The sequence below is a fragment of the Calidris pugnax genome, unplaced genomic scaffold, assembly GCF_001431845.1.
Source record: "Calidris pugnax isolate Ruff unplaced genomic scaffold, ASM143184v1 scaffold31, whole genome shotgun sequence".
Taxonomy (NCBI): Eukaryota; Metazoa; Chordata; class Aves; order Charadriiformes; family Scolopacidae; genus Calidris; species Calidris pugnax.
This window is the reverse complement of record NW_015090786.1, coordinates 5204354-5232075: the sequence shown is the minus strand read 5'-3', so window position 1 is coordinate 5232075 and position 27722 is coordinate 5204354. Positions and strand designations below refer to the sequence as shown.

At 37.5% G+C, this 27722-nt stretch overlaps 1 protein-coding gene across 6 annotated transcripts; it reads right to left on the bottom strand.

Moving 5' to 3' along the window:
* Positions 1–288: 288 nt before the first annotated feature.
* Positions 289–27722, bottom strand: KIAA1841 (KIAA1841 ortholog). 6 transcript variants are annotated; one of them, XM_014966497.1, is made up of 22 exons: positions 27507–27722; positions 27103–27142; positions 23393–23558; positions 19368–19554; positions 15999–16092; positions 14737–14975; positions 13876–13934; positions 12898–13058; positions 11940–12026; positions 11701–11811; positions 9447–9570; positions 9105–9257; positions 8717–8862; positions 8246–8345; positions 7104–7136; positions 5443–5542; positions 4306–4400; positions 4167–4195; positions 3995–4068; positions 2700–2788; positions 2352–2443; positions 289–1482 (listed from the first exon to the last, which is right to left on the bottom strand). In XM_014966497.1, the coding sequence occupies exons 3-22, from the start codon at positions 23540–23542 to the stop codon at positions 1446–1448; spliced, it is 2160 nt and encodes a 719-aa protein (XP_014821983.1). In that variant the 5' UTR covers positions 23543–23558; positions 27103–27142; positions 27507–27722; the 3' UTR covers positions 289–1445. The 6 variants fall into 6 exon arrangements, with proteins under 6 accessions (XP_014821983.1, XP_014821981.1, XP_014821982.1 ...); XM_014966495.1 differs by lacking the exon at positions 27103–27142; XM_014966496.1 differs by lacking the exon at positions 27507–27722 and having other exon boundaries at positions 27103–27466.

Here is a 27722-nt window from a genome sequence, read left to right as displayed (position 1 = left end):
ACCACTCCTGCCCAAAATTAAAGCCATTGAAATTCACAGTTTTGCCTGGGCTCCAAATTTGCTACAGCATTGGCCAAACCACATAATAAATAACATTAGTTTTTAATTGTTTCAATAAAAATGTTCCACCTTGAAAGCAGTATCTTCAAGTATTGCTCTCCTAGTCTTCTAACACCTATTGAAAATCCTCAAGAAACAAGACAAACAAAAAAATGCCTGAATGGAGAGAAGAGTGCATTTAAACAATGATCTCCCCCTCCTTACCCCACCCCGCCCTCCCACCCAGGATCTCGCCGACTTAATTCCAGACTCACAATTTACTGTACAGCCGTGGTCTGGAATAAGCTTTCCCTGAGTGCTCTTTCCACCTGTTTCAAAAAGTCAGAATGTGTTTACTTGAATTCAGCCATTATTATTGCCATTATTGCCATTATGTGACATATCTTCTAGGCAAGTTATTTTGTTTTGGTAGCCCTGGATTTTACATATAGACAAACTTGTATTCTATTGCTCCAAATACAGAACTTGAAAGTGCATCTGACTTCTAAACAGTGTTATTCAGGCAGGTTTCAGAAAGTAACTAGACCCAAAAGATGTACATGCACAAACCTTCATAATGATTCATCTCCATTAACAGATGCAGAATTAACAGCATATCTACTTGGAAATTTAGCGACAGCATCATTAAGAGACAGAACTCCTTTGCGTCCTAAGGTCTGGATATTAGAAGGGAATAAAATACTGTGTTGTGTAAGGAGTCAGATATGGAATGGGAATAAGCATTAATTTCACATACAAGTAAAGCAAGCGTCTCACGTGCAACGCCTCGTGGCATTTATAACATCTTTGGAGGTCTAGTCTCTACCTGCTACCCACCTTCACACCAACGGGAGTTGTGTGATATACAGAAGGAAGCCTCAGAACTGCATTAGAATTTTGCTTAAGCTAGTCTAAGTCACAGGTATTGTCACAGATTTTAAATGCAAATCCCCAGAGGACTGACCTAAAATGTACCATCAAATACTACCCAACATAAATACTCTAGGCGACTTGTGTTAATGCTGCTGACTGCATTCAGAATTCAGTAGTCTTGCTTTTTCCTTTTCAGTATTTCTAGCATACTAAAAGGCATATTTAAGTCTTCCCCCATAAATAAAGTTAGTCTGATAATTTAACTTTGTAGATTTATAAAATATTTCTATGCGACTTAACACAATAGCCTAAAAAAAAAAAAATTAAATTTAAGAAATAGTGTATTTACAATTAAAATAAGTACAGACCTTATTGGATTTGCATTCATTTATCGCACAAAATAATTTACAAGGCTTAAAGTAATAAATAAGTCAACTGGAAAGCTTTCAGAGATGTGCATTCTCTGTCCGTCAGAGTGCAGTACAGTTTCAGGAAGCAGTAATATATTGTGGCTAAAGGTTTTTCATGAGTCCTTATGTTGGACGGCCTTGACCAAAACGGGATTTTGACCTGGATTCAGAACACATAAGAAACATATGCACATTATTACTGCTAGAATTTTAACTTATTGTCCAGTCAGCTCCCTAGTACAGTACTTGCTTGAAATTACTTTCATGTTAAAGTGTCCTCTGAGAGAAGGAAAGGAAAAAGAAATCTCACTCTCAAAATCTATTATTGAGAAAGTCAACTTTCTGCCAGGATATTTGTACCCACAAACCGCGCATTTGTACAAAGGTACACAGCTGAAACAACAGCGATGTCAAATATCTTCTTCTGAAACCATTAATTCTACAGAAAGTCATAGGCATTTTTTTGACAAAAATAAGACCTGTGAGAAATTCCTCCAACAACATATTTGAAGCTTCCAGCCCACTCCTTAAAAGTTTGTCAGGAATTCCACTACAAGCTTCAGCTCAAGGGGCTCACCTGCTGGCCAAATTATGACCAGTTCTATGCTCTACAGCTGCACGCGGTGTGCCAGCTTCTCAGTTCTTTGTTTTATCCATTCAAGGCACAGATGACCAATATGCAGTAACACAGGTTTTTGGTGTGTGTGTGTGGGGGTTTGGTTTTGGTAGGAGGCCAAAGAACAGGCTAAGGGATCTTGGCTAACGCTCTTCCAACTCCACAGAAATTTATGTTGGAGCAGCAGCCAACCTTCTAACACAGAAGCTATAACACAGTTCTTCCAGCATGGGAACATTCTCTTAGCTCTAGTTTAATTTGACAAATGAAGCTTTCACAACATATATGGTTAACCTGCTGGAAGGGATACATACACAAAAAAGTGTATGAAACAAGGCATGTTTTTCTTTAAACAAAAACCACCTATCCCCTAAATCCACGTTCTGCTTTTTCCTTTTATTTTAATACCTTACCTGGTATTCTTCTCTGCGTTGTTTTGTCGTGCACTGACCTGTGCTGAGGCCCTTATCTGAGCTTCAAGTCTAGAATAAATGCCTCCTGCATACTGGAATCCAGAAAAAAAAAATAATAGTCAAGTTTTGCCATTTAATCAGTGACCTTTCATAAAAATCACTAATATTCAACAAAACCTATGGCATACTTTATTATCACAAATGTTTCATTATCACAACCCAGTACTAAAACCTTTTCAACCCATTCTGTTTTCCATGTCCAGTTTTTAAAGGCAACAAATGTAAATATTATTTTAAACTATTTTCCCCAACATGGTAAACGCTACATTGTGACAGGACAAATCTTACTTCTTTGCTGTCTTTTGACTTGATTCGATCAAGGTCACCCAGTCTCATTTTTATTAAGTGCCCTGTAATCTCAGACATTCTTCTCTGATCTGTCAGAAATAAGAAAGCATCTTTAGAACAGACATTTTTCCTTGCTACTGAATACAAGAGAGAAGAATTAGATACAGACTTTACTGATATTCTATTGGTAAAAGTAGCTTTCTTTTCATTTCAGAAAAACCTTGAATAACCAAGATGCTAGATCCTGATGCATAATGTAGCTTCAGCATCATTCTTGGCAGATACCAGAATCAGCCTGAGGCATTACACTGAGATCAAAATCTACGGGAATGATTTTGAGGTAGAGGCTTTCAAAACAGCAAAAATGCGTAAGAATCTCAGGAGAGATTATTGCTATTGTCCAGCTCTAGGAGCCAAAGGCAACAATATGTGTAAGCCTCACATGTCTCCAAGGCCTACTTTTGGTTTGGCATCTATTATTCCAGCAAGAGTTACTATCTGTTGTTAACTCAAAAGTTCCAAGACAATTACTCTCAGTACATTGATCTGGTAAAAGGTAAAGAAAAAAAAAAAAAAAAAAATTCTGAATATTTTCAGTTAGAAAGACTGGGAAAGAAAAGTGAGTGTTTACCTCTGGTTATCCGCACAGACAACAAATGGCACAGGGATGCAGGAAAAATTACTCGCATACTTATGTAGCCATCAAATGACACAACTATCATCTCTGTAGGTTATGTGCTGACATTCCAATAAACAACATAAACCATGCTAACAGACACCTATAATCATGCATTTTTCAGTTCTTCTCTGGCACACTTGGAACTCCTCTCCAGTACCTTCCCAGCCAGTAGGCCCAATGCTGCCCGTTTATTTTTCAATCTGTATGCAAGACTACAGGGTATAGTGTTATATGGTGGATTTTATTTCTATTTTCCTACCACAAAGATTTTTTTCTCCTGTAGAATAGATGAGATTGCTAATAAATGCCAATCAAATCCTAAAGTAACATTTTCAGAAGGAGTGCATAGCTGTATGAATAATTTTGTACAATTTGGAAGATTATGAGATTGTTGTGTGGTTTGATTACTAATGATTAGCTTAGTTGAAAACTGTTCTCTTCCAAATGAGAAGCAACTACGGAAAAAAAATACCCAAAATATCATTGCTATATCAGAGATTAAATTCAACCTAAATGTTTCTAAATAGTTATATTTTAAGAAAATTAGCCATTTATTATATGAATTGTCTTTGCATTTTATTAACTTTATGAAAGCTAAACTCATGCAAGAACAGACCATCTTCTCTTTGAGCATCTTGGTTGAATCTTAGTGACCTGGAAGCATCCCATTTGTTCTGCTGCATACTCACACTGGTTAGAAAAGAAAGATGCACACAATGTTATCAGTACCAGTTTACAAAAACGGATATAACTAGAATACGTTCTTAAGGACTTTGAAAATCACTTACACAAATGGAGATGCATCTCGGGAACTTGACTATCAAAGAAAGAAAAACACACTAAGTATGTTTCAAGATCAAGTCCAAAACTTAAAAAAATTCCTCATTATTCAACCAAAAGATGCTGGTTTCACAGCTCTGATTTTACCTTGTCAGACAGCCTCTCCTTTTTCTGAACACTAGGTGAAGAAACCACTTTCTTTGGGTGCTTGTAGGATTTCTTTAATTTCTCCTTTCTCCCTGCTAATTGAAGAAATGTCTACTCAAACCATCAAAGATACTTGCATTTTCTGAACTATACAGCTACAAAATATTTTTTTCCCTCTATTCCTTTATAAACAGAGTAAATGAACAGGCTATTTTCCCTTTGTTAGTGCTTCAGGCATCCTAACACACATGGATTACTCAAACACTTTTCTGTGAGAAGCGTACAAGAACTCAAGTACATATTTAAAATGCAGGGTGGTTACACATAACTGCACAACCTTTCTGTTGTAAAATTAAAAGCAAGTGCACATACAAGCTACATCTTTGACCATATTAATTCAATCAACAAGCTCTGAGTGATATCAAACCAAAGAAATCTGAAGTCAATTTACAAAAATTTTCATTCGACCTTTTTTTTTTTTCCCCAAACTGCTACACTACAATCCCTTTGAGTCAAGACAAAAACAACAAAGAACTGTCCCTGTTCAAATGACTTATTGCTAGGGTGAAAAGGAGAAGCTGATTTTTAGCTTTCCATGTTCCTAACCCCCTCACATTTAAAAAAATCACAACAAAACAAAAAAAAACCCAAATCCTTTTACACCATATTGAGCTTCTCTTCAATGCAGACACAATTCTAGCCACATTCACTAGTCCTTCCACTATGTAACTAAAAGAATATTCTGGGGGAAAAAAAAAAAACAAACAAAACAAAACCAAAAGAAACCCCAGCATGCAAAAATACAGTTGTGTAGCTACTGCCATTTCTTCAACATTGATCTCCACAAAACTTCATAGAAGTCACTTGATAAGTCTTTTCTGCAAAATATGCCCTTGATCAAATTCAAGGACACCTAAGACACAAAGAGCTGCAGCTTTCCTTGTTTGCCAGTGATTTTTGATGGCACCGAGCAGTGGGGTAATTTCTCTCTAAACACAGAAAAACTAGAAATAAAATTTAAGTTACATTCTTTTTTTTAGATTGCTTAATGTTTAAAATTTGCTTACAGAAGAATTCTGTTGCCTTGAATCCCTCTCTCTAATACCCAGAGAGGGCAACTGTAGAGACTTGTTGTACCTGGTTTCCTGCATACTTCTTCTTCATCCCCCACTTCATCCTCAGTGACCTCTGAGCCAGTGGTATATTCCTCCTCTTCAGATAACAACGACTGTTGTTTCTAATCAAGAGGAGAAGAGTGTCACAGATTATAAGTGAGGCTTGATTCCAATTAAACGACACATTAAATCTATCCTGAAGGAGTTGTCTTCACACTTAGCTCTGTAGCTGAGTGACACAGCTATGCGCAGTTACGTCCGAGAACATGATTCTCAAATGTAAAGAAAGTAATTTCAAATCTTTGATTAGAATCTATTATTTATGTTTCTTTCAAGAGGTCAAACATTGTAAGAGGTCGCCCAGAGGCTGTAGAATGTCTATCTTCAGAGATGCTCAAGATTTGACCAGTTATGACCCTGAGCAAAATGGTGTATCTTTGAAGTTGAATCTAACGTTGATATTGGCTCTGTTTTGAGAGTGGGAGGAAATACCTAAGATGACGACCAGAGATCCCTTCCAACTTGTATTGTTGAGTGATTCAGTGTTTAATATCCAATGTATTTCTGGCTATATTCTTTTTCTAATTAATAGAAAATTTATGTTATGGTAGTGAATCATAGAATACAGGAAACTGCAGGTTTACAGATGGTTCTGTTGAGGCTTGCTGCATCTTACAAACAGCCTGAAATTGCTGAGATACTCAATAATTAAATAGCACAAAGCATGCATATAATGGCACACTACAAATACTTGCAGACTATGTACACCAGAGCTATCTGCATTAATAATTTATTGCAAGTTGGTCTGGAATATCTGGTTAGCTTTCTTTTTGTGAACTCACCCTAACACCTAAAAATTTTTTTTCATGCTATCTCTTGTTCATCTTCTCCTGTACACAAACAATAGGCTCCAATATTGCAATGGATAGGGTTGAAGGGAATAGTTCCTAACTGATCAGCACAGAATAATGAAAATATTAAGGAATGTGATGTTTATATTGTTTGAGTATACACGTCTTTTAAAGTAGGTGATAACGAGTGCCTACTAATGCACGAGAAATGATAAAGCTTAACATGGACTGCAAGTTCAAAAAGTTTAGGAGCCATGTTTTTGCAAGAAGAACCATCTTACTATAGGACACTCGGAACATCACACCGCAACACAAATCCTCAAGCGTGACAGAGGTAAACTGCTGCTCTCTAGCATTTACATACAAAAGCAGTAAATCATGGGACATCTTATGCTGCTGAAAGAGTGACTCCTGATTTGCTGCATATGGCTAGGACCTCAACATCTGACAAAAGCTTTTTGCAATGAAGCAGCATCATAAAGAAGACATGAAGCATCTCAGACAAGGCAAAGAGACTGATCTTGATGATTTACATCTCTGTCAACCTAATGAACTATTAAGAACTAATTAATGCACTACCAGTCGATTGTTGTCGTTTATAAAACCATTTAAAAGGAATATATCTTTATTCAGGCCAAAGCAGTATTTTACACATACTTTCTTGTAAGAGTCACTATGCTGCAACCTCCAAATTAAAGCAAAAGTAAGAAAATCTATTTTCCACCAAAATTTTCCACCAAATTATTTAGAAAATAAGACAGAACACAAAACTAGTTCTCTGCAAGTGCAGAAGAGCAAATATTTAAAATTATAAACAAAATATTTTACTAACCAGCTGTAAAGTCCAGTTCTTCAGAGAAAGAAACTGTTGCCACAGAAAGAGAGAGAAAGGCATATAAGTTAAAGAAATAATAATAATTAGAAGTGAAAAATTGTGAGTGGAATTCTCAAAACAGGAGTGGTATGTTAGCATACAGCAATCTACACTGGTAACTCCTAGATGGCCTACTCCATTGTTAACTATAAATTATGGTGGAATGACTAACCTCAAACTGATTATGAACCAGTGATCAATTAAATGCAGTGAAGTCAGAGTCATGCTTTATTGTGCCTAACCTTAGCACTAAAAATATTTACAGCTGATTTAATCAAAAAAGCAGATCAGGAGAGGGAGGGCAGTTACGTACCAGATTGTTATAGAATTTAACTCGAATAGTCTCCTGCTATTATTATCATCACAGGAGAGCTTCTGATACTCTGTTTGAAATTCTCATGGAATTAGCAGCATTGTCGAGTTACCAAAAGTTCCACAATCGGTGCAGAAATTCAAAAATTTAACTTTGCATGAAAGCTCTCTTTAAACCAGAGGTAGTATTATAAAGTCTCCTTAAACTTGCCTTAGAAAGTATCACTGTTGACCTGACATACACATAGTAATGTGATATAGACATACATTCATGAGAGCTCTGGAAAGTAAAATCTTTCACATCTTGGGGAAAAAAATAAAACAACAAACAACCTAATCAACAAAAAACCCGCAACCAAATCACAACCCAAGTTACTGTTCTTCATTTATGGACTTGCAAAAGTCATGTGGACATACCCAGATACATCAGCAGACAAAACAAAGGCAGCAATTATTTAATATTTGCCATGTGATATATTTCAAAGTACAACCGGATCTTTAAATATCATCAGTTTAAGAATGGGGTGGAAAGCACAAACATATGGAGAACTGCCTCTGATTTACAGAAGTATTTCCAGCAGACAGGGTAAAAGTTTTGCATTTTCACTAACCAGATATTTTGTACTTATGCTAACCTATGCTATCCTGCAATGCTCAGCAGTGCACTTCTTCCTCCAATGATATATGGCTTTTGTTTTTATTAAAAGTTGTCTAATGAATTCTTCAAAGTACCCATGTAAGAATCTTCGTTACCAGAAAAAAAGGGGGAAAAAACCATTAGCACTCACAGCATTGATTTCTCCAGTTTTGGGACCCCACGGCGTATTTGGTTCTACAACCACATCACATTCAATGCCTTTTTCATCACAGAGCCCAATACCAGAATCACTTAAAGAAAAAGATATGAAACGAAAATAAATTTTTCTGTTTCGCATATTTAGAATCGCTCTCTTTTTACTCATCATGTACCAAGAGAGAAGACAGACCTCCAAGTCAGCCACATAGTATTTTGATTACAATCCATTAAAATATAAAGACAGAGTGAATGCTTATGAAGGATGACTGAATAAGCACATGATTGAAACGCAAAAGGAAAAAGTACTTGCTCTTCTCTTCCCCATTTCCAACTACACAATCAAAAATAAGCTAACTTTATGAAGTCCTATGTCCCATTTTAAAATGGGAAAAAAATAAAATGTAATATACATGTTAAGTGTTGAAGGATGAGTTATTTCAGTAACATAATATAATGTTCTTACCTATTCTCATCCTTAGTGAAAGGAACAACAATAACATCTCTATGATGAAGCAGATCATTCAATATTTTAGTAGTTTGCGATGGCAAAGCATCCCCGTCTTCAGTTCCTGAAGGTAAATCAACCATGTGATCCCTCACTTTGCAGCCCTGAGACACATATACACAAAAGATCAAATATTTAAGTTAATGGGAAGAACTGATTTCATTAAGTACAATAACAAAAGTTCAACTTTTGAACTCATGTCCCAAGGTCCTAGCCTGCCCCAGGATGCTGCAACAATTTACAATCCTTCTTTTGGAAAAGATCAATTTTCATAACACACTGTTGCCCCCCTGTCCTGCCCCCAGCAGTGCAATGCTCTTTTAAAAGTGAGACAGTATTCAAGTACCTTTGGGAGGGTTGTAGGATCAAATCGAAGTACTTTTTGGTTACAACAGGGATATACTCCTGTCCCGGTTGAGCCCAGAGCACTTGCTACACCCGGATAAAGAACTGGCTGCGAATGGTACTGGCAATGGGAGAATTCAGTACACAGGAAAGACTGCATCAGAATAAAAAGAGAGATAATGTGGAGTGAGATTACCAATGGAAGTCAAAATTTTGCACTATGAAGAACATACACCAAGCTTTATTGCCGTATATTTTTCCAAACTGCTTTAATCTCTGCCTCATCCTCCAAAAGTCACCCACAACAAGCCACCTACAGACAAGCAAGTAAAAATATACTCACTTGGTTACATCTTGAGCAGGTCAACCAATTGACAGTGCCCCAAAGACGCCAATAAACATCCCGCCAGGATTTCAATTCCTCATGAAGGCCAATTAAGTACTCGTGGACTTCCCAGGTTTTGTCTCTGAAAAAAGTAAAGGCCAGGTTGCAAACAAAGTCATAACTCTGTTTTGATCCTGCCACCATAAAGGTGAGGTGGAGAAAGAGCAGAACACATGCTCCACTGGTGAAAAACCTACAGAAGAGTTTAGAACAGGAAGGATATACAATGCAGAACAAGCACACAATCACAGGCCCTGGTTTTCAAGGAGGACTTCAACTACCCTGACATTTGCTGGAAAGACATCACAGCCTGGCATGCACAGTCCCTGCAGAGCATTGACAATAACTTCTTGACACAGGTGGTGGAGGAAACAATGAGGAGAGGTGCTCTGCTGCACCTTGTTCTGACAAACAAAGAAGGTCTAGTTGGGGATGTGAATGTCAGGGGTAGCCTTAGCTGCAGTGATCATGAGATGCTGGAGTTCAGGATCCTGCACGGAAGAAGCAAGGCAAAAAGCCAAATTACAACCCTAAACTTCAGGAGATTCAAAGACCTACTTCAAGGAATCCCATGGGCTAAGGCTCGAGAAGGAAGGGGGGTGCAAGACAGCTGGTTGATACTTAAGCACTGCTTGCTCCAAGTTCAAGATTGGTAGATCCCTAGGAGCAAGAAATCAGGCAAAGGAGGCAGGAAACCTAAAACTAACCAAACGTGTTTCTACATAGCTGCAAAGCAACCGCAATTATGCAGTTAAGAATGAAAATTCGAAAATATAAGACCATGTCTTTTTGATGAATCTGAGACTTCTGGTCTTAAAAATACAGGACTTTGCTCCTTCCTAGTGATGACACACGCCGCTTCAGAATAGAATACACAACCGGCACAGGTGCATGCCATTTTCAGAAAGAGCAGATTACTGTTTTTCCACAATTTTAAGCACTGTCCTGAAACATTTTTTATTATATATACACATCTAACCTAGACTAAGCAAGGAGTATTTCCAACAGGAAGCTAATTCTAGGCACGACTAGAGGACCAATAAATATAAACCTATTTTTAAATCATTAAAGATAGGTATTAGCTCCTAAGCCTAAATTCATTAGTGGCCAGCATTACTTCACTTAAGGAATGGTAAATGGATTCTGAATAGAAAAGTAGTCACAAGTACCACACAGCAAATAATTAGAACCTAAATAATCCTCGGAGTAACTTTAAAACCTTGTACATTTATATGCTAGGAGTTGCATAGCAGCTACATACAGTCAGCTTAAATGAAGTAATACAATTAATGAATTTTATGTGGCTAATCACCAATGATCCTAATAGGCCACGACACGGTTGCAACATTCCGTCCTATTTAGATTGTTAGGCAGAATTTGATCCACACCTTGGAATTACTCATGGCAGGGAACACTAAATACATGTTACCAGGGAACTGACACTGAACTGCATTTGGTTGTTCTGAACAGATCTGATGAGAAAGGTGTCCTGCTACTAATTTCCCACTCTCTTCCTAACGGGGGCATATGGGGAGGGAGGGAATTGCAGCTGATCACGCACTGATCTTCATTAAGAGAACCCAGCTGTTCACAAACATGGATCAAACAGACAGAATTGAATTAAACATTTGTGCCAAATGAATAAGGCTTACATACAGAATAAGTCCTGGAAGCTCCTCTGACAAATACTTTAGAACAGAAAAACAACTGGCAAAGTTTATATATAGTAGCCTTTAAGCAGGCTATTTGACAGTATAAAGTCAGTCCATAAAACAATCTTCAGCACTTCCTTGCTGACAGAGGTGGATCTTTCACTCCACAACAAACATTGCAGAAATGCAGCCTTTAATTTAATTTGTCATCAACTACATGTATCTTAAAACTCTTCAATGAAAGAATTAGCTGAGCATTTTCTATTTAAGACAGTACAACCCAAAATAGCTCTCCCAGTAATCATGGCTGTAGTTTCTCCATTTCCATTCAGCAACAACAGTACTGAATGAATTTCAGAAGTACATCATCATAATTGTGCCCATTTTGGGGTGTTTTTTTTTTGCTAGGTAACATAATGAGTTGAGATGTTTCGTAGTGCTCTTCAAATATCTATGACTTCATTTTGTAATATAAGCATCTGATGATTCCCAAACATGTAGTATATTTTAAAAACACATAGCTGAAGACATATTTTTAATATATATATTTTTTCCACTACCTTATATGAACATACACAATATTCCCATGTTGATCTATGTTGATTTTTCCTGGTACACAAGGAATTCTTCTTTCAGTTTCTTTAGTTAGCAGCTTCTTACATAAACAACACCTAGATTTACAAAAAACAAAAAGAATTAAAAAAAAAAAAGAAGAAAAAGACAGTACTGGAATAAGAGCAGGACTTTGAAACGCAGGGACTGTCCTTGCAACTGAAGTAGTAATATAAAAAGACCGTACCTGTATAATGTCGCTGCATTTCCTCGAGAATCTGGATTTAGGTAGTCTGGATCAAACAGTCTCTCAATCTTCTTGCAGAAAAGTTTACTATTAATGACAGCAACACATCTTACCCGTTAGAAAAAACTGAAATTTTTTTTATGTATCATGATGCTAACAATTATATTCTCATGATATGCAAAGTTATGATTTTTCTTTCAGAATGCAGTTTTTAATGTGATGTTCCTTTAAAATAATCTGCTTGGATAACTGGTTCCTGACCAGCTAGCTGTTATTTTTACAAAGATATGAGGAAAGAGATCCCTTAATTTTTTTTCCTCTATGATGTTCTTTGTTTGCCAATATAAACTGCCAGCTTCTACCTTGACCAAAAGATCTTTCATTAATGAATACTTTTGCAAAATTACACTTAAGTTTAATTGTAAAAATTACAATGTCTTCATCCATACTGATTAAAATACTTTCCTACTTTCACCTTGCTTGTCTGTCAGTCTGCCCTCCAATAATTGGCCCTTATCTTGATACTGACTAAGCTGGAGTCCTTATGTATGAAATAATATTCCATCAAAACTATTCAGCCTTCTAGACATCCTAAATTTTATGTCCAAACATCAGAGTTCACAGGATACTGAACCCAAACCATTCTCTACTAATTAGGAGCATGTCATCACAAAAAAGGTTCCTTATCCTAATCCTGGCTCCCATGTAAGAATTCATGAATAATTTCTCCACATCACACCCCTAGTGTGGCATTTCCTTTTGCTCATTTCCTATAAAAAGCTATTTCCTTTTCCTCATGATTTTAATATAAAATTATGAATCCACTTCATGATAGTCTGTGTTAAAGATACATTATGGGAGAGTATAAATTGTATATATAGAACTCAAACCCCACAGTGTCTTAGCTATTCTGAAAAATGATTCAAAAGCCCAACAACACTTCAGTACAAAAAGTTACCTCTTAAATTTGTCCCTTTTGTCCTTCAGCTCTTCCACTTCATTGTGAGTGAAGAGATCAGCAATGTGTGTGACAAGATTAGCATTGATACAATTCATGTTACATGGCGTGGCTACAATGGCATTCATATTTTTGTGACAATAATGAATACATTTTTCTACCTAGGAAAAATACAAACATTAAAAATAATGTTAAGGAATTCTAGACAAAGCTATCTCAAAAGATGTACTCATTGCTTCAAGTTGTTATTTTTTGTGGGATTTTTGTTTTGTGGTTCGTTTTTTTAAAATATCTGGTGTTTTGGAAAACTATTTCAGTTCAACTTAAAAACAAGGCTGAGATTGATCTAATGGAGATTCTGACTTAGTTTATGTTCTCCTCCAAAAGGCTTCGACAGACCAGAAAACAGCTCCACAAATGTCTCATCTTCAAAAAGCGGTAGCTTCCAATTGCTTGTAAAGAGAGAACCACAGTATTCATTGTACATTGTACTGCCTGGATCTCAGCGTCAACAGCTATCTTCACTGTGTATTTAACTGTGGGTCACCCCAACAACAGGATTTTTGACAAACATTTTAACAAACAAGTCAGCAGATATTACTTAAATAGACCTGGAGAACCAGATCCTAAATTGCAGAAGCATCACTCATGTAAAAAGGATATAAAACAAAGGTATTAATTTATTTTAAAATCTCTTTTAATAAAACCTATCAGATGTCAGATACTGATGTTACCTATGTAAATCATCAGAAGGCAAACCCAAGATCCCACTATCACATTTATAAATAACTTATTCTGTAAGTTTTCTTGCATTGAGATTCTGCAAATATTAATTATGCACTGAATAAGAAAGCTGGTAAAGTCTCAACATTTTCTCCTTGCATCATCTGTTTATGTAACAGCCAAAGCATAATAACCAAGCTGTTGGACACCTGGTAATTAACCAGGCAGAGAACCTTGCTTTTTTTTAATACTTACTAATGAATCCATCTTCAGAAACTCAGACGAAATAAGAATTGATATGACATTTGATGGTTCTAAAAGGCAACCAAAAAAAAAAAAAGGTTTTTACATTAATTCTTTTGATAATTTCACATCACATCTCTCCTTCTGAATATTTAGTATCTATTTTAAGTATTATTTTACCAATCAACCTGACATTCCATCTTCCAATACGTAAAACATTTCCCATCGTAAGAAACAAAATTTTGATTTATCATTTAGGTAGTACAACTAAAACAAACTGGAATTTATAAAAACTGGTGGCTTCATAGGGATACGATAACAAAACAGTTACACAACAAGATTAACTTCCACCTGTAGCTACCACACCCAGCTCAACTTTTGCATAACATAACCTTTGCACTGCCAGATATAATTCTAATCTCCTGGTTTGTTTATATTTTTTATAAATGGTAACCAAGGCTTCACAAAAAGATTAAAACTTGCTTCAAATTCATAAAGGCAGAAGTTCTACCACTATATTAGATTGCATTGTAATTTTAGAAAATATTGCTATTGTACTGATGGCGAGCAGAGAGGAAACAAAACAAAACCCAACAATCATCAGTGTTTTAAAACTACCACTTTGTTCCTGTTAAGAAGAGGTCCCAAAATATATTGGAATTTTTTCAAAGCTTCAGCTATCAGGATGTTTCCTCAAAACAGTCAATCTTGACAAATCAGAGACGTCTGTTACAATGTCTTTTCTAACAAATGACAAGCCTCAGTGCAACAGTCAGAAACAAAGGGACTGAGCTAACTGCATAAAAACATTAATCTTCCATTAGTACAAAAAATAATGAACCTATAATAATGATCTACACACTTTTCTTTTACCTAAAGTGGGCATTTCATTAGCTTCAGAATCTTTAGTGTTCCTTTTAACATATCTTATCAACCAGTCAAAGATGTGAACGTCGCAGTGCACTGATATGTCCACCTCTTCCCAGCGCTGGGCATCCACTGACAGATATTCAGCAAAGTATTTCATTTCTGAAATCAAAAGGTCTCGAGGACACACAAAATCTTCTTTGAGTTTTTTTGCTTCATCACACACATGAATCACCATATTTGGCCTCAAAAAGAAAACATGCCACAAACCAAATTAGGACTGTAAGCCAATCAGAACACCAAAACCAACCCACAAAGATCTCATCTCCAAATCTGGATCACACATTGCAACACTAATTCACTAACAGGATTTTATTAACAGAAAGAAAACAAATTGCAGTTATTAACTATTAATAGAAACTATTGTCAGCACTGTCAGGTGAAGAACACATTATCAGTGTGATTTAATTGTTAATTTAAGGGACTGGAGAAAGAAAATATCTAGCTCTAGTCCCCAGTTTTGTCTCCAGTTTGTTATGGAATACCACCTGAATTACACAGAGAACTTACATTTGCTCCCTTTTTAATTCTCCTGAAAAAATGAGCAGTGAAGCACTAAGGACAATAACGACATATAATAGCAATTTTCATCTGTGGAAATTGTAATTGTTTTATTGTATATGAAAATGTCCATTTCTAAAGAAAACGTCAAAGCTACAATCTGCAAATGCTGTCTCTACAGAAAGATGGCTACCATTAGGTTTCAAACAAACACATTAATCTATGTGTACTTGTGTAGTATGGAAAGCAGGGATGTGACAGTGTGACAAACAGTGACACACATGGCTATTTGAATTTGTAGCAAAGTTTTTGATTTGCAGTTTTCATTTTAAACTTTCCTTTCCCAGCTTTTCCATAGGACAAATCTATGTTCACAGAATATATATTTTTAATTAAAATGTTATTGAGCATCAATCTTGTTTCATTCCTTTTTAAAATCAGGTTATGGTTCCCATTCTCACCACAGCAATAATCAATCGCTCTGCCACAACGGACAGATTTATAAATAAGCTATGCCTATTGCACATAAGAAATTCTCAAACCAAGCACTAGCACATTTCTGTGGCAATTTCTCAAAATTTCTTACAACATTTATTAAGATGTTCCCAGCTGTCTTCTCAGTGATAGCAGAAAAGTAAAAGCAATTTAGACATCTTTCTGTCAGTTCTATAATCTCCTAGATAACAAACATACAAAAGTCTTCTTACCCCTGGCTTTCGTCAGTGCTTTCTCCACCTTTATGCACAGGACCTTTCTCAGATTCTGAAGAACAATTCCTTATGGAGGTTGTGCTGGGCCTTCCTTAAATGTAAGGAAAAAAGGCTGGATTAGAACAAAAATGCCTGACCTGTTGCTCTTCAGCATCTTGGAAACGCAACTGAAATACAGCTCTTGCAGTGGAGCAATGTTATGCAACTAGCAACAAATCTGTGCTACCATAAGGGCTACTAGATAATCCAAATTCCTGCTCTGAATGCCACACACTGGAAAACCACCAGCATGGCTGGGCTGCCCAGACACTTTGGCTGAAAATCCAGATCAATCCTGTCTCCATACAAAGCTGTAAGATTCACGCAGAGTCTTCAGCATTTCCTTCTGGGAATAAAATCCATTCTTTTAGCTCTCCTTCTCTGCTTTGTGAGATGTGGCTCTTAAGACTCTGTCACATCAAAACTTCTGTTTTCAGGAAGCTTTGCTGCCTGGATATAACAATTTGAGACTAAATCCACTTCTTATCCATAATTTGTTAGCTTTGAAAACGCGTTGCTTCCAAACAGAAGTGCAGAAGTCTCTTAAGATGTGGTTTTGCTAAGTTTCTCAAATACACGGCTTAAAGCAGCAGTTTATATAAAACAATGCTGAAAGAAAGCAGACCATGAAATTTGCCTAGTCCTAGAACTACATCATCCAACTTATTCCAGGAATAAAGGACAAATAGGTTATCTTCATAAATGCACTACACGCAGAGGAACCTGAACACAAAACCCAGTGAAGTCCAGGAGGTATAGTCACCAATTCCAGCAAGTTCTGGGTTAAGGGTTAAGACAAGCCCAGCATTCAGATATTGACTAACTTTTCCAACCTGATGAATGGATTGCTGCAATCTGAAACTTCAATCACCTTGTGTATAAATCAGAAAGATCATTATAATTTTTAAATAATGGAAGGGCACATATTTGTCTTCCACTGATGAAAACTCATAAGGTCATGGTTTTCCATGGTTACTCCCTACTCTCAGATTTCTAAGAAAAGAGTTCCAGAAGCACCTTCTCCCTCTCATGTAATATAAAAGGCTGTACTTTTCTGAAGAAGGCTAAGACAGACCTCTTCATCTTATAGCTAAATAACTATACCAGACCAACACCCAAAACGATCAGGAAGCTCTACACAGTTCAGAACACAGCAGTTATGCCCTTCAGGAAAGGAAAGTTATCACACTAGAGGCAGAAGAAACAAAACTCTCTTCAAAGATATAGCCTAAGGCTTTGCACAGCTAAGCCTTAGTCAGACCATAATAGAGGGAACACAGTTAATAAAAGGCTAAGATTCACTAGACAGACCCTACTAAAACCTGGGTCAGCCACAGCCTTCAGGGCACCCATTCCATTGCAGGCAGATGACCTGTGCTAGCATTAAAACTGCCAAAGTGGGAATTCTTGATTTTGAATACAAAGTGAGTATTGTAAAGGAAGGGCCTGTGGAAGAAAAATTACATGGAACAGTTCTGTCTGCAAATATTCAGAAGTTTATTTTGAACACAGTTATTTATTAAAGAAAAGGAAATAATGCTATCAAGAATATGCAACACAGCCAAATTTATGGGGACATCTGAACTTCACCGTACATTTCTTCCTATATTTTTTTTCTTTTCCCCAAAAGCTTATAGATTGTTTGACTTCTCACAGTTAGTAATAAATACTTTGAGAAGAAGGCTATCTTATATGCTTGTTTACTGCCATAATATGCATTCAGAGGGACTCAACAGCAGTTAGCCTCATAATTAGCAAGTAAATGAGCTTCTGTAACTCAGCCAAAACCAGGATCCAGCTCAAAATGAATGCAGTCTGATTGCTTTTTCTTGCTGTTACTCCTGTCTACAAACACATCCAAACAGGCACAAAATTCTTGATCCTAACAATAAGCAGATGTGAATAAATCCACTAGGAAGCAATTAATTAAACAAAACCCATTTATAAATAGGCTTTTCTCAAATCCCCAATTCTGAAATATACAAGTATCTCACAAATACTAAAGGTGAGTTCACTCAGGCCTGTGAAAACAAGATTATTTACCCTGATTTCATATCAACAAATTACATAATATACAGGGAAAACAATTTAGCCACAGTCGCAAAGGAAACAGAAAAATCTCAGTGTAGGATCTTGTAGTAGGAAACATTAGGATACTTAACTGCATTAATACTTATTATGTGAATTACATTGTTAAAAAGAAAGCATGCACTAATTGCCTAAAGAGTTCTATAAGCAGAGTTAGCTTGTTAACTGCCTACTGGGAAGCTACTAATCTTGTAAGTAGCCACCTGTGTGTACAAGAAGCATTTATTCCACGTCATGCATATAACAAGTACATAATTGAAGGCTGATTGGAAGCATTTTCAGTCTAGACACTCCATATACAGTTTTCAAATATCATCTCTTGATTACAGTTATTAAAAACATTTTATTCCTTCTCCAGCAAAGGTCAAACAGCTGTTTTTCTTTTGCAAAGAAAGCTGCAGCACTGTGAAGGACACTGTAACAGAGAACAATTTGTTTAAATACTGCACTGTCTTCTTTATTTTTAACACAGAAATTGTTTACTCATTACTGAAGCAAATTTCTCATGCAACACATTTACCAAGCCCTACAAGGTGCTGAAAACATCTCGTTCTACAGTGAAAATCAGAGAATTACTATAACATAGTTAATTAAAAATTCTCGCAGGAGAAGTACTTCAGGAGATGTGAACATTCAATTGTGCTGTGATTGAAATAAAACTATTAGGACTGGTCCTCTTCTGCCAAATTATTATTAGGACACACAATTGACCTACACGTCATCTGTCGTTGCAAGACTGTCTTGCACCGAAGAGTAGCCAGACTATGCTCCAACTCTTATGTAGCCACCTTGTTACCGAGCAGCAGGGCTAACACAGGGCTTTGTGCTGGGAGAGAAGGGTCTGACCTCAAGGGATCACCTTCTCAGCTCTCTGCAGCTCTTCTACACAAAACTTGCTAGTTATTTTAATAGCACAGCTTAACACGATTGCAAATGGCTGTAGGTTGAACAGTGAAAAACATGGGGGATAACTCCTCTCCCCAAAAATCCTAAACAGAGGTTTTAGCGTAAGGATTTATGCCTTTTTGAAGGAAGAGCTATTAAAAATACCCAAACAAACATTGATTCTTAATCTAAACTAACTGAAAGCCACTGCACGTCTGCATTACATTTATACTCAACTCTTTTTCAAAGGTAAACAAATACTATTCCTGGGTGTACTTACCACTCAGGACAGGAAAGCATGCACATAGCGATTATAATCAAAGCCAATATATTTCAGAATGACTAAAAACATACCAGTTATAGTAATGGAATCCTGCCCAATAGCAGGCTCCTGAAACTCTGTCTGTGTATCGAGCAAGGAGGATTTGATGTACGTAGCTAAAGTTTCCACAGGACTCGCACCAGCAGCCATCAGGGGATTATACTGGTTGTCAACAGGTGAACTTCCACTGCTTTTTAGTTCATCAAACCTTTTTGCACACTGTCACAAGATTAAATGATAGAATAATGAAGCAGTAGCTTTCAGTACATTTTTAATAACTACAATTTGAGACTGATATTGTATTTCATCTTTTGCATGTCAACAGTTACTGATATTAAACTTACAATGCTTCCTAAAAGTTAGTGGTAATAGTAAAGTACATAAATATACAGTAAAATAAGTAAGACTGACCATAATTAAATACTCTAACAGAAAGAGGAAAAACCAAGATGGAACCTGTTTTGACCTTTATTTCCTGAAAGCCCGTGATTTTAAACCTGATCTTCAAAAGGGAAAGTTATGGGGAGAGTTTAAATTCTCTCTGTAACTAGTTCTTTTGCCATATTAAAAGTGGCTATAGTAATTGGTTCATAATTATTATTCTTTTACTTTATGATTTCTGTTCCATGTTTTGATGAACTAAAAGTTTTTCCATTTAATAAATTTGTACCGATACAATGACAACTACAGGTTTGGTTCAGCAGAATCCTGTACACAGGTAATTTACACATACAAGTAAATCTACTTAATTCTACAGGTGATCCTCCTGTGACACAGCTCATCAGGCTCCATTCAAGCAGCTGGTTTTATGTATTTTTGATTGAGCTAACTGACATTGCTGCATGCCACCTGCCCCTTCGGGAGAGATGTACACAGTGACATCCTTCTGATATTAATATAGCATCTCAAATTTGTAAGGATACGAATCTACTATATACAACAGATACATAAAAGCACAGGTATACATTAACTTAATTGTCTTTAACAGGGACTTCACATATATGAGACACTTTGTTCTTTTAAAAACAGAGTAGCCAGACATGTAGTAATCAATCGTATCAATTAAAATGAGGAGAGCTCACCAATACTTTTATAATTATTTGCCTAATTTGCATTGTACTGTCTGCAAATTGAAAGTAAACAGCAGAGACTTCCCCCCAAACACCTGAAAGGCAGTAACATTCCACATAAGCTCCTACTCCCAATCATTCACTTCTAATGTTCTAAATACAAGGCTATGGCGATGCCCGATGGCAATGCTATAAATGTGAGCTGACACATTTGATTAAGTTTGCAAGAAAATAAAGACAGTTGGCTTGTTTTTTTCCAGCTTTGCTGAATCACAAGGGCAAAAGACATTTACATCTTTTATCTTACTTCCCCTCAGAACTGAAAAATTTAAAAATATTATTAAAAAAAGTGAAAGCATTTCACTACAAAATTCAGCAATCCAGACAGATAAAGTAGACAGAGGTACTAGGTTCTCCCAACTCCATTCCAACCAAAGAAAGAAAAATCTGCATCTTGTAGGACCAAGCAAGAGGTAACTACCTAATGGAGCTCTGTAACTCATACTTCCTTAGAATTGTAACGACAAGTATAGAAAGTTATCAGGTTTGCCACTCATGAGGTTAGTGGCTACTGCCATCCTTTCCATGAAAACCTTAGCTATGTAATTTGAAATATGTTAACACAACTACATTTTTATTTCACTTTTTAATTTTTACTTCCCAGTAAGTTTTGTTCTTATTCTATATCAGTTCTAATGAAATAAAACGCAGAATGTATTTTCTAAATTCAAAATTCATGTTTCACAGAAATATTTTTTTTTTCAGTCTACTCATTTAACATTTTCAATTCTTTAGGTATACATTACTTCAGAAAAAAACCCACATTGCTTTAAACTTCAATTTCCATCCCTCCCCCAAAGATGTTTTCTTCTTCATGAAGTACTGCTTTAAGTATATAAATTCATTTATTAGTAAATTCACCTCTTTGGATGTATATCCTGGAACTAGCCTTGCCACACTGTCCCAGTTGATAGGCTGAGGAACACCAATTAGGGAACACAGGATCATATCCAAAACCATTTGATTGTTGTCATATGGAAAGTTATTGTTTTCTGAAAATCCACGACTCATCTTTGGCTACTTAAGCCTAGAAGAGAAAATGTTATTAGCATGGTCTGCTAAAACTTAATCTAGGTCAACTGCAGCACCTTGTAAGTTACTATGGGAAATGTTTACCACAGCATTTGGTACTAAGACTTTATTTGACAAAACTTATGTATTCATATCTGCATCCTCAAAAATCTGTGGGGAGAAGCAGACGCGAATAACACACCAAAACCAACCCAACAGCAGCAGGAACTACCCACTATTCCATTGAGTCATCGGATTCCAGGAGGGATTCACACCACTGAACCCTCCCAATGTAAAAAAAAGCCTCCCACAGTCTCAGAATAAACAGCCTAAGCTACAGGGGGACATTTTAATTTAAATGTACTTACATTCAGATACACTTGTTTATTCTCCCAAACTTTTGGTCTCCTTTTACTCTGCCTGTTTTGCACACCTGACTTCCATTATGTAGAAGCCAATCCAGAGCACCCAGCTAAGGGGGAAAAGCAACACCTGGATGTCTTTCAGCTCTCATACTGAAGACCTGACTTTTGAGTTATCCTAAGGCAATTAGAACTCCTTATTAGCTAGGCTTACCTATTGGGTTTGCAAGGCAAGGTTTTAGTAGTGGGGGAGCTACCAGGGTGGCTTCTGTGAGAAGCTGCTAGAAGCTTCCCCTATGTCTGACAGAGCCAATGCCAGCCAGCTCCAAGAGGGATCCACTGCTGGCCAAGGCTGAGACCATCTCCAACGGTGGTAGCGCCTCTGTGAGAACATATTTAAGAAGGAGGGAAAAAATAAAAAAACCTGCACAACTGCAGCCAGAGAGAGGAGTGAAAATATGCGAGAGCAACAACCCTGCAGACACCAAGGTCAGTGAAGAGGTGCTCCAGGCATGAAAGCAGAAATGCACCTGCAGCCCATGGTGAAGACCATGGTGAAGCAGACTGTCCCCCTTCAGCCCATGGGGGTCCACAGTGTAGCAGACATCCATCTGCAGCCTCTGGAGAACCCCAGGCCAGAGCAGGTGCATGCCTGAAAGAGGCATTCCCTGTCCCCCTGCGCCACTCTGGGGGAGGAGGTAAAGAAATGGGGAGTGAAGTTGAGCCTGGGAAGAAGGAAAGGGTGGGTACATAAGCTCCTACTCCCAATCATTCACTTCTAATGTTCTAAATACAAGGCTATGGCGATGCCCGATGGCAATGCTATAAATGTGAGCTGACACATTTGATTAAGTTTGCAAGAAAATAAAGACAGTTGGCTTGTTTTTTTCCAGCTTTGCTGAATCACAAGGGCAAAAGACATTTACATCTTTTATCTTACTTCCCCTCAGAACTGAAAAATTTAAAAATATTATTAAAAAAAGTGAAAGCATTTCACTACAAAATTCAGCAATCCAGACAGATAAAGTAGACAGAGGTACTAGGTTCTCCCAACTCCATTCCAACCAAAGAAAGAAAAATCTGCATCTTGTAGGACCAAGCAAGAGGTAACTACCTAATGGAGCTCTGTAACTCATACTTCCTTAGAATTGTAACGACAAGTATAGAAAGTTATCAGGTTTGCCACTCATGAGGTTAGTGGCTACTGCCATCCTTTCCATGAAAACCTTAGCTATGTAATTTGAAATATGTTAACACAACTACATTTTTATTTCACTTTTTAATTTTTACTTCCCAGTAAGTTTTGTTCTTATTCTATATCAGTTCTAATGAAATAAAACGCAGAATGTATTTTCTAAATTCAAAATTCATGTTTCACAGAAATATTTTTTTTTTCAGTCTACTCATTTAACATTTTCAATTCTTTAGGTATACATTACTTCAGAAAAAAACCCACATTGCTTTAAACTTCAATTTCCATCCCTCCCCCAAAGATGTTTTCTTCTTCATGAAGTACTGCTTTAAGTATATAAATTCATTTATTAGTAAATTCACCTCTTTGGATGTATATCCTGGAACTAGCCTTGCCACACTGTCCCAGTTGATAGGCTGAGGAACACCAATTAGGGAACACAGGATCATATCCAAAACCATTTGATTGTTGTCATATGGAAAGTTATTGTTTTCTGAAAATCCACGACTCATCTTTGGCTACTTAAGCCTAGAAGAGAAAATGTTATTAGCATGGTCTGCTAAAACTTAATCTAGGTCAACTGCAGCACCTTGTAAGTTACTATGGGAAATGTTTACCACAGCATTTGGTACTAAGACTTTATTTGACAAAACTTATGTATTCATATCTGCATCCTCAAAAATCTGTGGGGAGAAGCAGACGCGAATAACACACCAAAACCAACCCAACAGCAGCAGGAACTACCCACTATTCCATTGAGTCATCGGATTCCAGGAGGGATTCACACCACTGAACCCTCCCAATGTAAAAAAAAGCCTCCCACAGTCTCAGAATAAACAGCCTAAGCTACAGGGGGACATTTTAATTTAAATGTACTTACATTCAGATACACTTGTTTATTCTCCCAAACTTTTGGTCTCCTTTTACTCTGCCTGTTTTGCACACCTGACTTCCATTATGTAGAAGCCAATCCAGAGCACCCAGCTAAGGGGGAAAAGCAACACCTGGATGTCTTTCAGCTCTCATACTGAAGACCTGACTTTTGAGTTATCCTAAGGCAATTAGAACTCCTTATTAGCTAGGCTTACCTATTGGGTTTGCAAGGCAAGGTTTTAGTAGTGGGGGAGCTACCAGGGTGGCTTCTGTGAGAAGCTGCTAGAAGCTTCCCCTATGTCTGACAGAGCCAATGCCAGCCAGCTCCAAGAGGGATCCACTGCTGGCCAAGGCTGAGACCATCTCCAACGGTGGTAGCGCCTCTGTGAGAACATATTTAAGAAGGAGGGAAAAAATAAAAAAACCTGCACAACTGCAGCCAGAGAGAGGAGTGAAAATATGCGAGAGCAACAACCCTGCAGACACCAAGGTCAGTGAAGAGGTGCTCCAGGCATGAAAGCAGAAATGCACCTGCAGCCCATGGTGAAGACCATGGTGAAGCAGACTGTCCCCCTTCAGCCCATGGGGGTCCACAGTGTAGCAGACATCCATCTGCAGCCTCTGGAGAACCCCAGGCCAGAGCAGGTGCATGCCTGAAAGAGGCATTCCCTGTCCCCCTGCGCCACTCTGGGGGAGGAGGTAAAGAAATGGGGAGTGAAGTTGAGCCTGGGAAGAAGGAAAGGGTGGGTGGAAGATGTTTTAAGATTTAGTTTTTATTTCTCATTATCCTACTCTGATTTGATTGGTAATAAATCAAATTAAATTCGTTTTGCCCAAGTTGAGTCTGTTTTGCCCGTGATGGTAACTGGTGAATGAGCTCTCCCTGTCCTTATCTCGACCCATGAGCCTTTTGTTCTATTTTTCTCTCCCTGGTCCAGCTGAGAAGGGGAGTGACAGAGCAGCATTGGTGGGCACCCACCACAAATTGTCAGGCCAAGAAACCTTGTTCCTTCAGCTTCAAGTTGGACACCAGAGCAAAGCATACAAGGACAGCAGCGAACGCTTTAAAATTGCAGCTCACCTAATTTGGAAAAAGTGTTATATTTAGGATGCTTTTTTTCTTTTTCTAAATGAATTTTATGTATTGAACCAAGAAACGCAGTAGAAGTTCAAATTACTGTTTTAGCATAGGCGGGTATTAATCAATCATTTCATATTCAAGTAACACACAACCAAATAGCTTAGTAAGGATTCATATTTGGAAAGTACTTTGGACCTTTTCCAAAGTACCTTAAAACAGATTATATAAATAACAGAACCCAGAAGTCATATACAGAATTTTGACCTACAAAGCAAAGACTACTGAAAATTTCAGGGAAAACATCCTTAGATGACAATCACTTGTTCCTAGAACTATACTACATGGAGATGTTTCTTTTGCATCCCCCTCTTTCCATGTACCTAAAAGAAAATATGCTTAAAATACACAAAATAGCACTGATTTTGTTTCTGACTCTAGAAGAAGCGATTCTAGCATTTTTTTGTTTTGTTTTGTTGGTAGAAACTGAAATCACAACTGCAGTTAACTGTAAGCTTTCAACCTCTCAAAAGAGCAGCTGAATGAAACCATCAGAAAGAAACAACCTAGAACCCACCAAGATAATTCTTAGGATTCATGAGATTTAAAAAAATAAAAAAAAAAAAGCCACAAACACAACAGAGCAGACAAGTCCAATATGAAAAATCATAGCATTTTAGCAATTCTATCTAAATGAAATATATTGCAAAACATGCCAAATCACCAATTTTAAAGGACAGAGACCCTTCACAGGCAATATAAGCCCAAACTTCCCAACTAAGATAGACACCGCTAAGGGTAAAGGTAGATCAGTCCCTTCAGTCATTGAGTTCTTAGCCCTCATCCTGATAGTGGTGTCACTGTGGTGATTCCATGGTGGAGGCCTCTCACCATCAGTGCCCAGACAGATGTCAGTACCTATTATATTTAAGCCACTGAGCATCTACTGCATTTCTGCTGCTATGAAAAGAAATAACTGGGCCAGAACAGGTCAGCACCAGTGACAAACCTGAGCGGTTATAAAATATGAAGCCAACTTCTTGTGCTACCTTTTAAGCACGTAGCAGCTGGTTTAAAAATATGTTTGAATAAGATAAGTAAATGATGGAGTATTAGAATTCTTTAGTCTTGAGTCATAAAATATACTTAACGAAAGTAAAATTACTAGCAACATCAATATTCCATAAATCACCATTTTAAGGACTAGTTCTTTGATATGATTATACTGGGTAATAAAAGAAAGAAAAAATGAAAAGCAGTTCTTTTGCAATAGTTAGAATCTATAATTTAAAGGGGAAAATACAGGGTATTCAAGTATTTTGCTGGTAACAAGTTTACGTACACATCAGCCGTGTGGAACATGAAGCAACCCAACCATGAAGGGATGACAGGTACTCTAAAATGTAATGACATGTTCAGAAGGGATGAAGCCTTTGTGTCTCAAAATATTTTTTTTTAATCTACTTATTCTGTGCATTAAAATGCAGCTTTATACATTCTTATTACTGCAAAGATAAATGAAGGAGCATACTTACAAGCATACGGAAGTTAAAGTTTTTTATTTCTATTCTAGAAAGAGGATGGGATTCCTCTTTGTGGCTTTATACATGATAGTTAACATTTGCCTTTTTGTACTTTAGGAAATCCTGTCAAAATTATAGTTAAAGACACAAGATTCTGGCTCACGCAAGAATGGTACACTCCATAAGAAGAGCAACATAAAGCCTGTGGTAAATCATATCATTAAGAGAGAACAGGCAACTTCTACAGATTCTCTCCAGTTTGTTACTGCAAGTAAAGCTCAAGTTAACCCCGTCCTCAACTGTGGAAGCTGGAGAAAAAGTTTCAACATTGTTTAATTCTGACCAACTCATTTGATATGCACAATGTAGAAAGATATACGACAATAAGATTTTTTTAATTAATACTTAGAATTCTAAATTAAGTGGTACAAAACATTCCCAACATTTTAATATTTCACAAAATGGATATGGTTTAAATAAAGAGTTAATTCATTATGCAGGAAGTTGGTTTAAATTACGGAAACGCACCACCTCATTTAAGACTGGTTTTATTTTTGTTTGTTTTTTTTTTTAAATTTATTTAAAGCAAAGAACCGACCTGAAAAAGAAGAGTTACTATCCCCTCGCACGTGGATAACCTGCAGGGAGGCGAAGATGGCAGGATGGGCGTGAGGTTTCATGCAGAACCCTTAAATGCTACAAAGTGATGGTGCAGAATAGAGGGGTGGGGGGGGAACAGCAACTTTGATTGCAGTTTGCCCACATACTAGTCAAAACAGAAATTAAAGTAGTTAAATAATAATTATGATAATTAAAAAAACACCACAAAGAAATAAACAAAGCCGATCCCGGTTTTAGGAGGCAAAAATCCTCATGCAACACGGCGGGGGTGGGACCGCCGTCAGCCACCCCGCTCCCCTCCGCCGGGGAAGCCCCCTCAGCTGCCGGCTGCCCTTCCCGCTCAGAAGCGCGGAGGGGAGGGAAACCCAGGGCAGGGGTTACCTGGCGGGCTCCCAGGCGAGGGGTCGGCGGGACGGGCAACGGCTCCTCCTCGAGCCGCAACGGCCGCCGGGGCGGGCGGCGGGGACAGCGGCGCCGCTCCCCTGAGGGGACGAGCGCGGCGGCGCCTGGCAGAGCGGAGCTCCCGGTGAGAATCTCGGCAGAGCCGCCCCGGGGCTGCCCAGAGCGGCGGGACCCGCCGGCCGCTCCTTCCCTTCT

Bases quoted from the DNA above. Each gene is read 5' to 3' on its own strand.
- KIAA1841 (XM_014966497.1), bottom strand. From the start codon at position 23,542: ATGAGTCGTGGATTTTCAGAAAACAATAACTTTCCATATGACAACAAT. The intron at 16,093-19,367 runs GTATGTTTTTAG...CTTACATTTAAG, and splicing joins GGATTCCATTACTATAACTG to GAAGGCCCAGCACAACCTCC. The intron at 2,789-3,994 runs GTCTGTTCTTGC...TATTTCTGACAG, and splicing joins AGATGCTCAAAGAGAAGATG to ATCAGAGAAGAATGTCTGAG.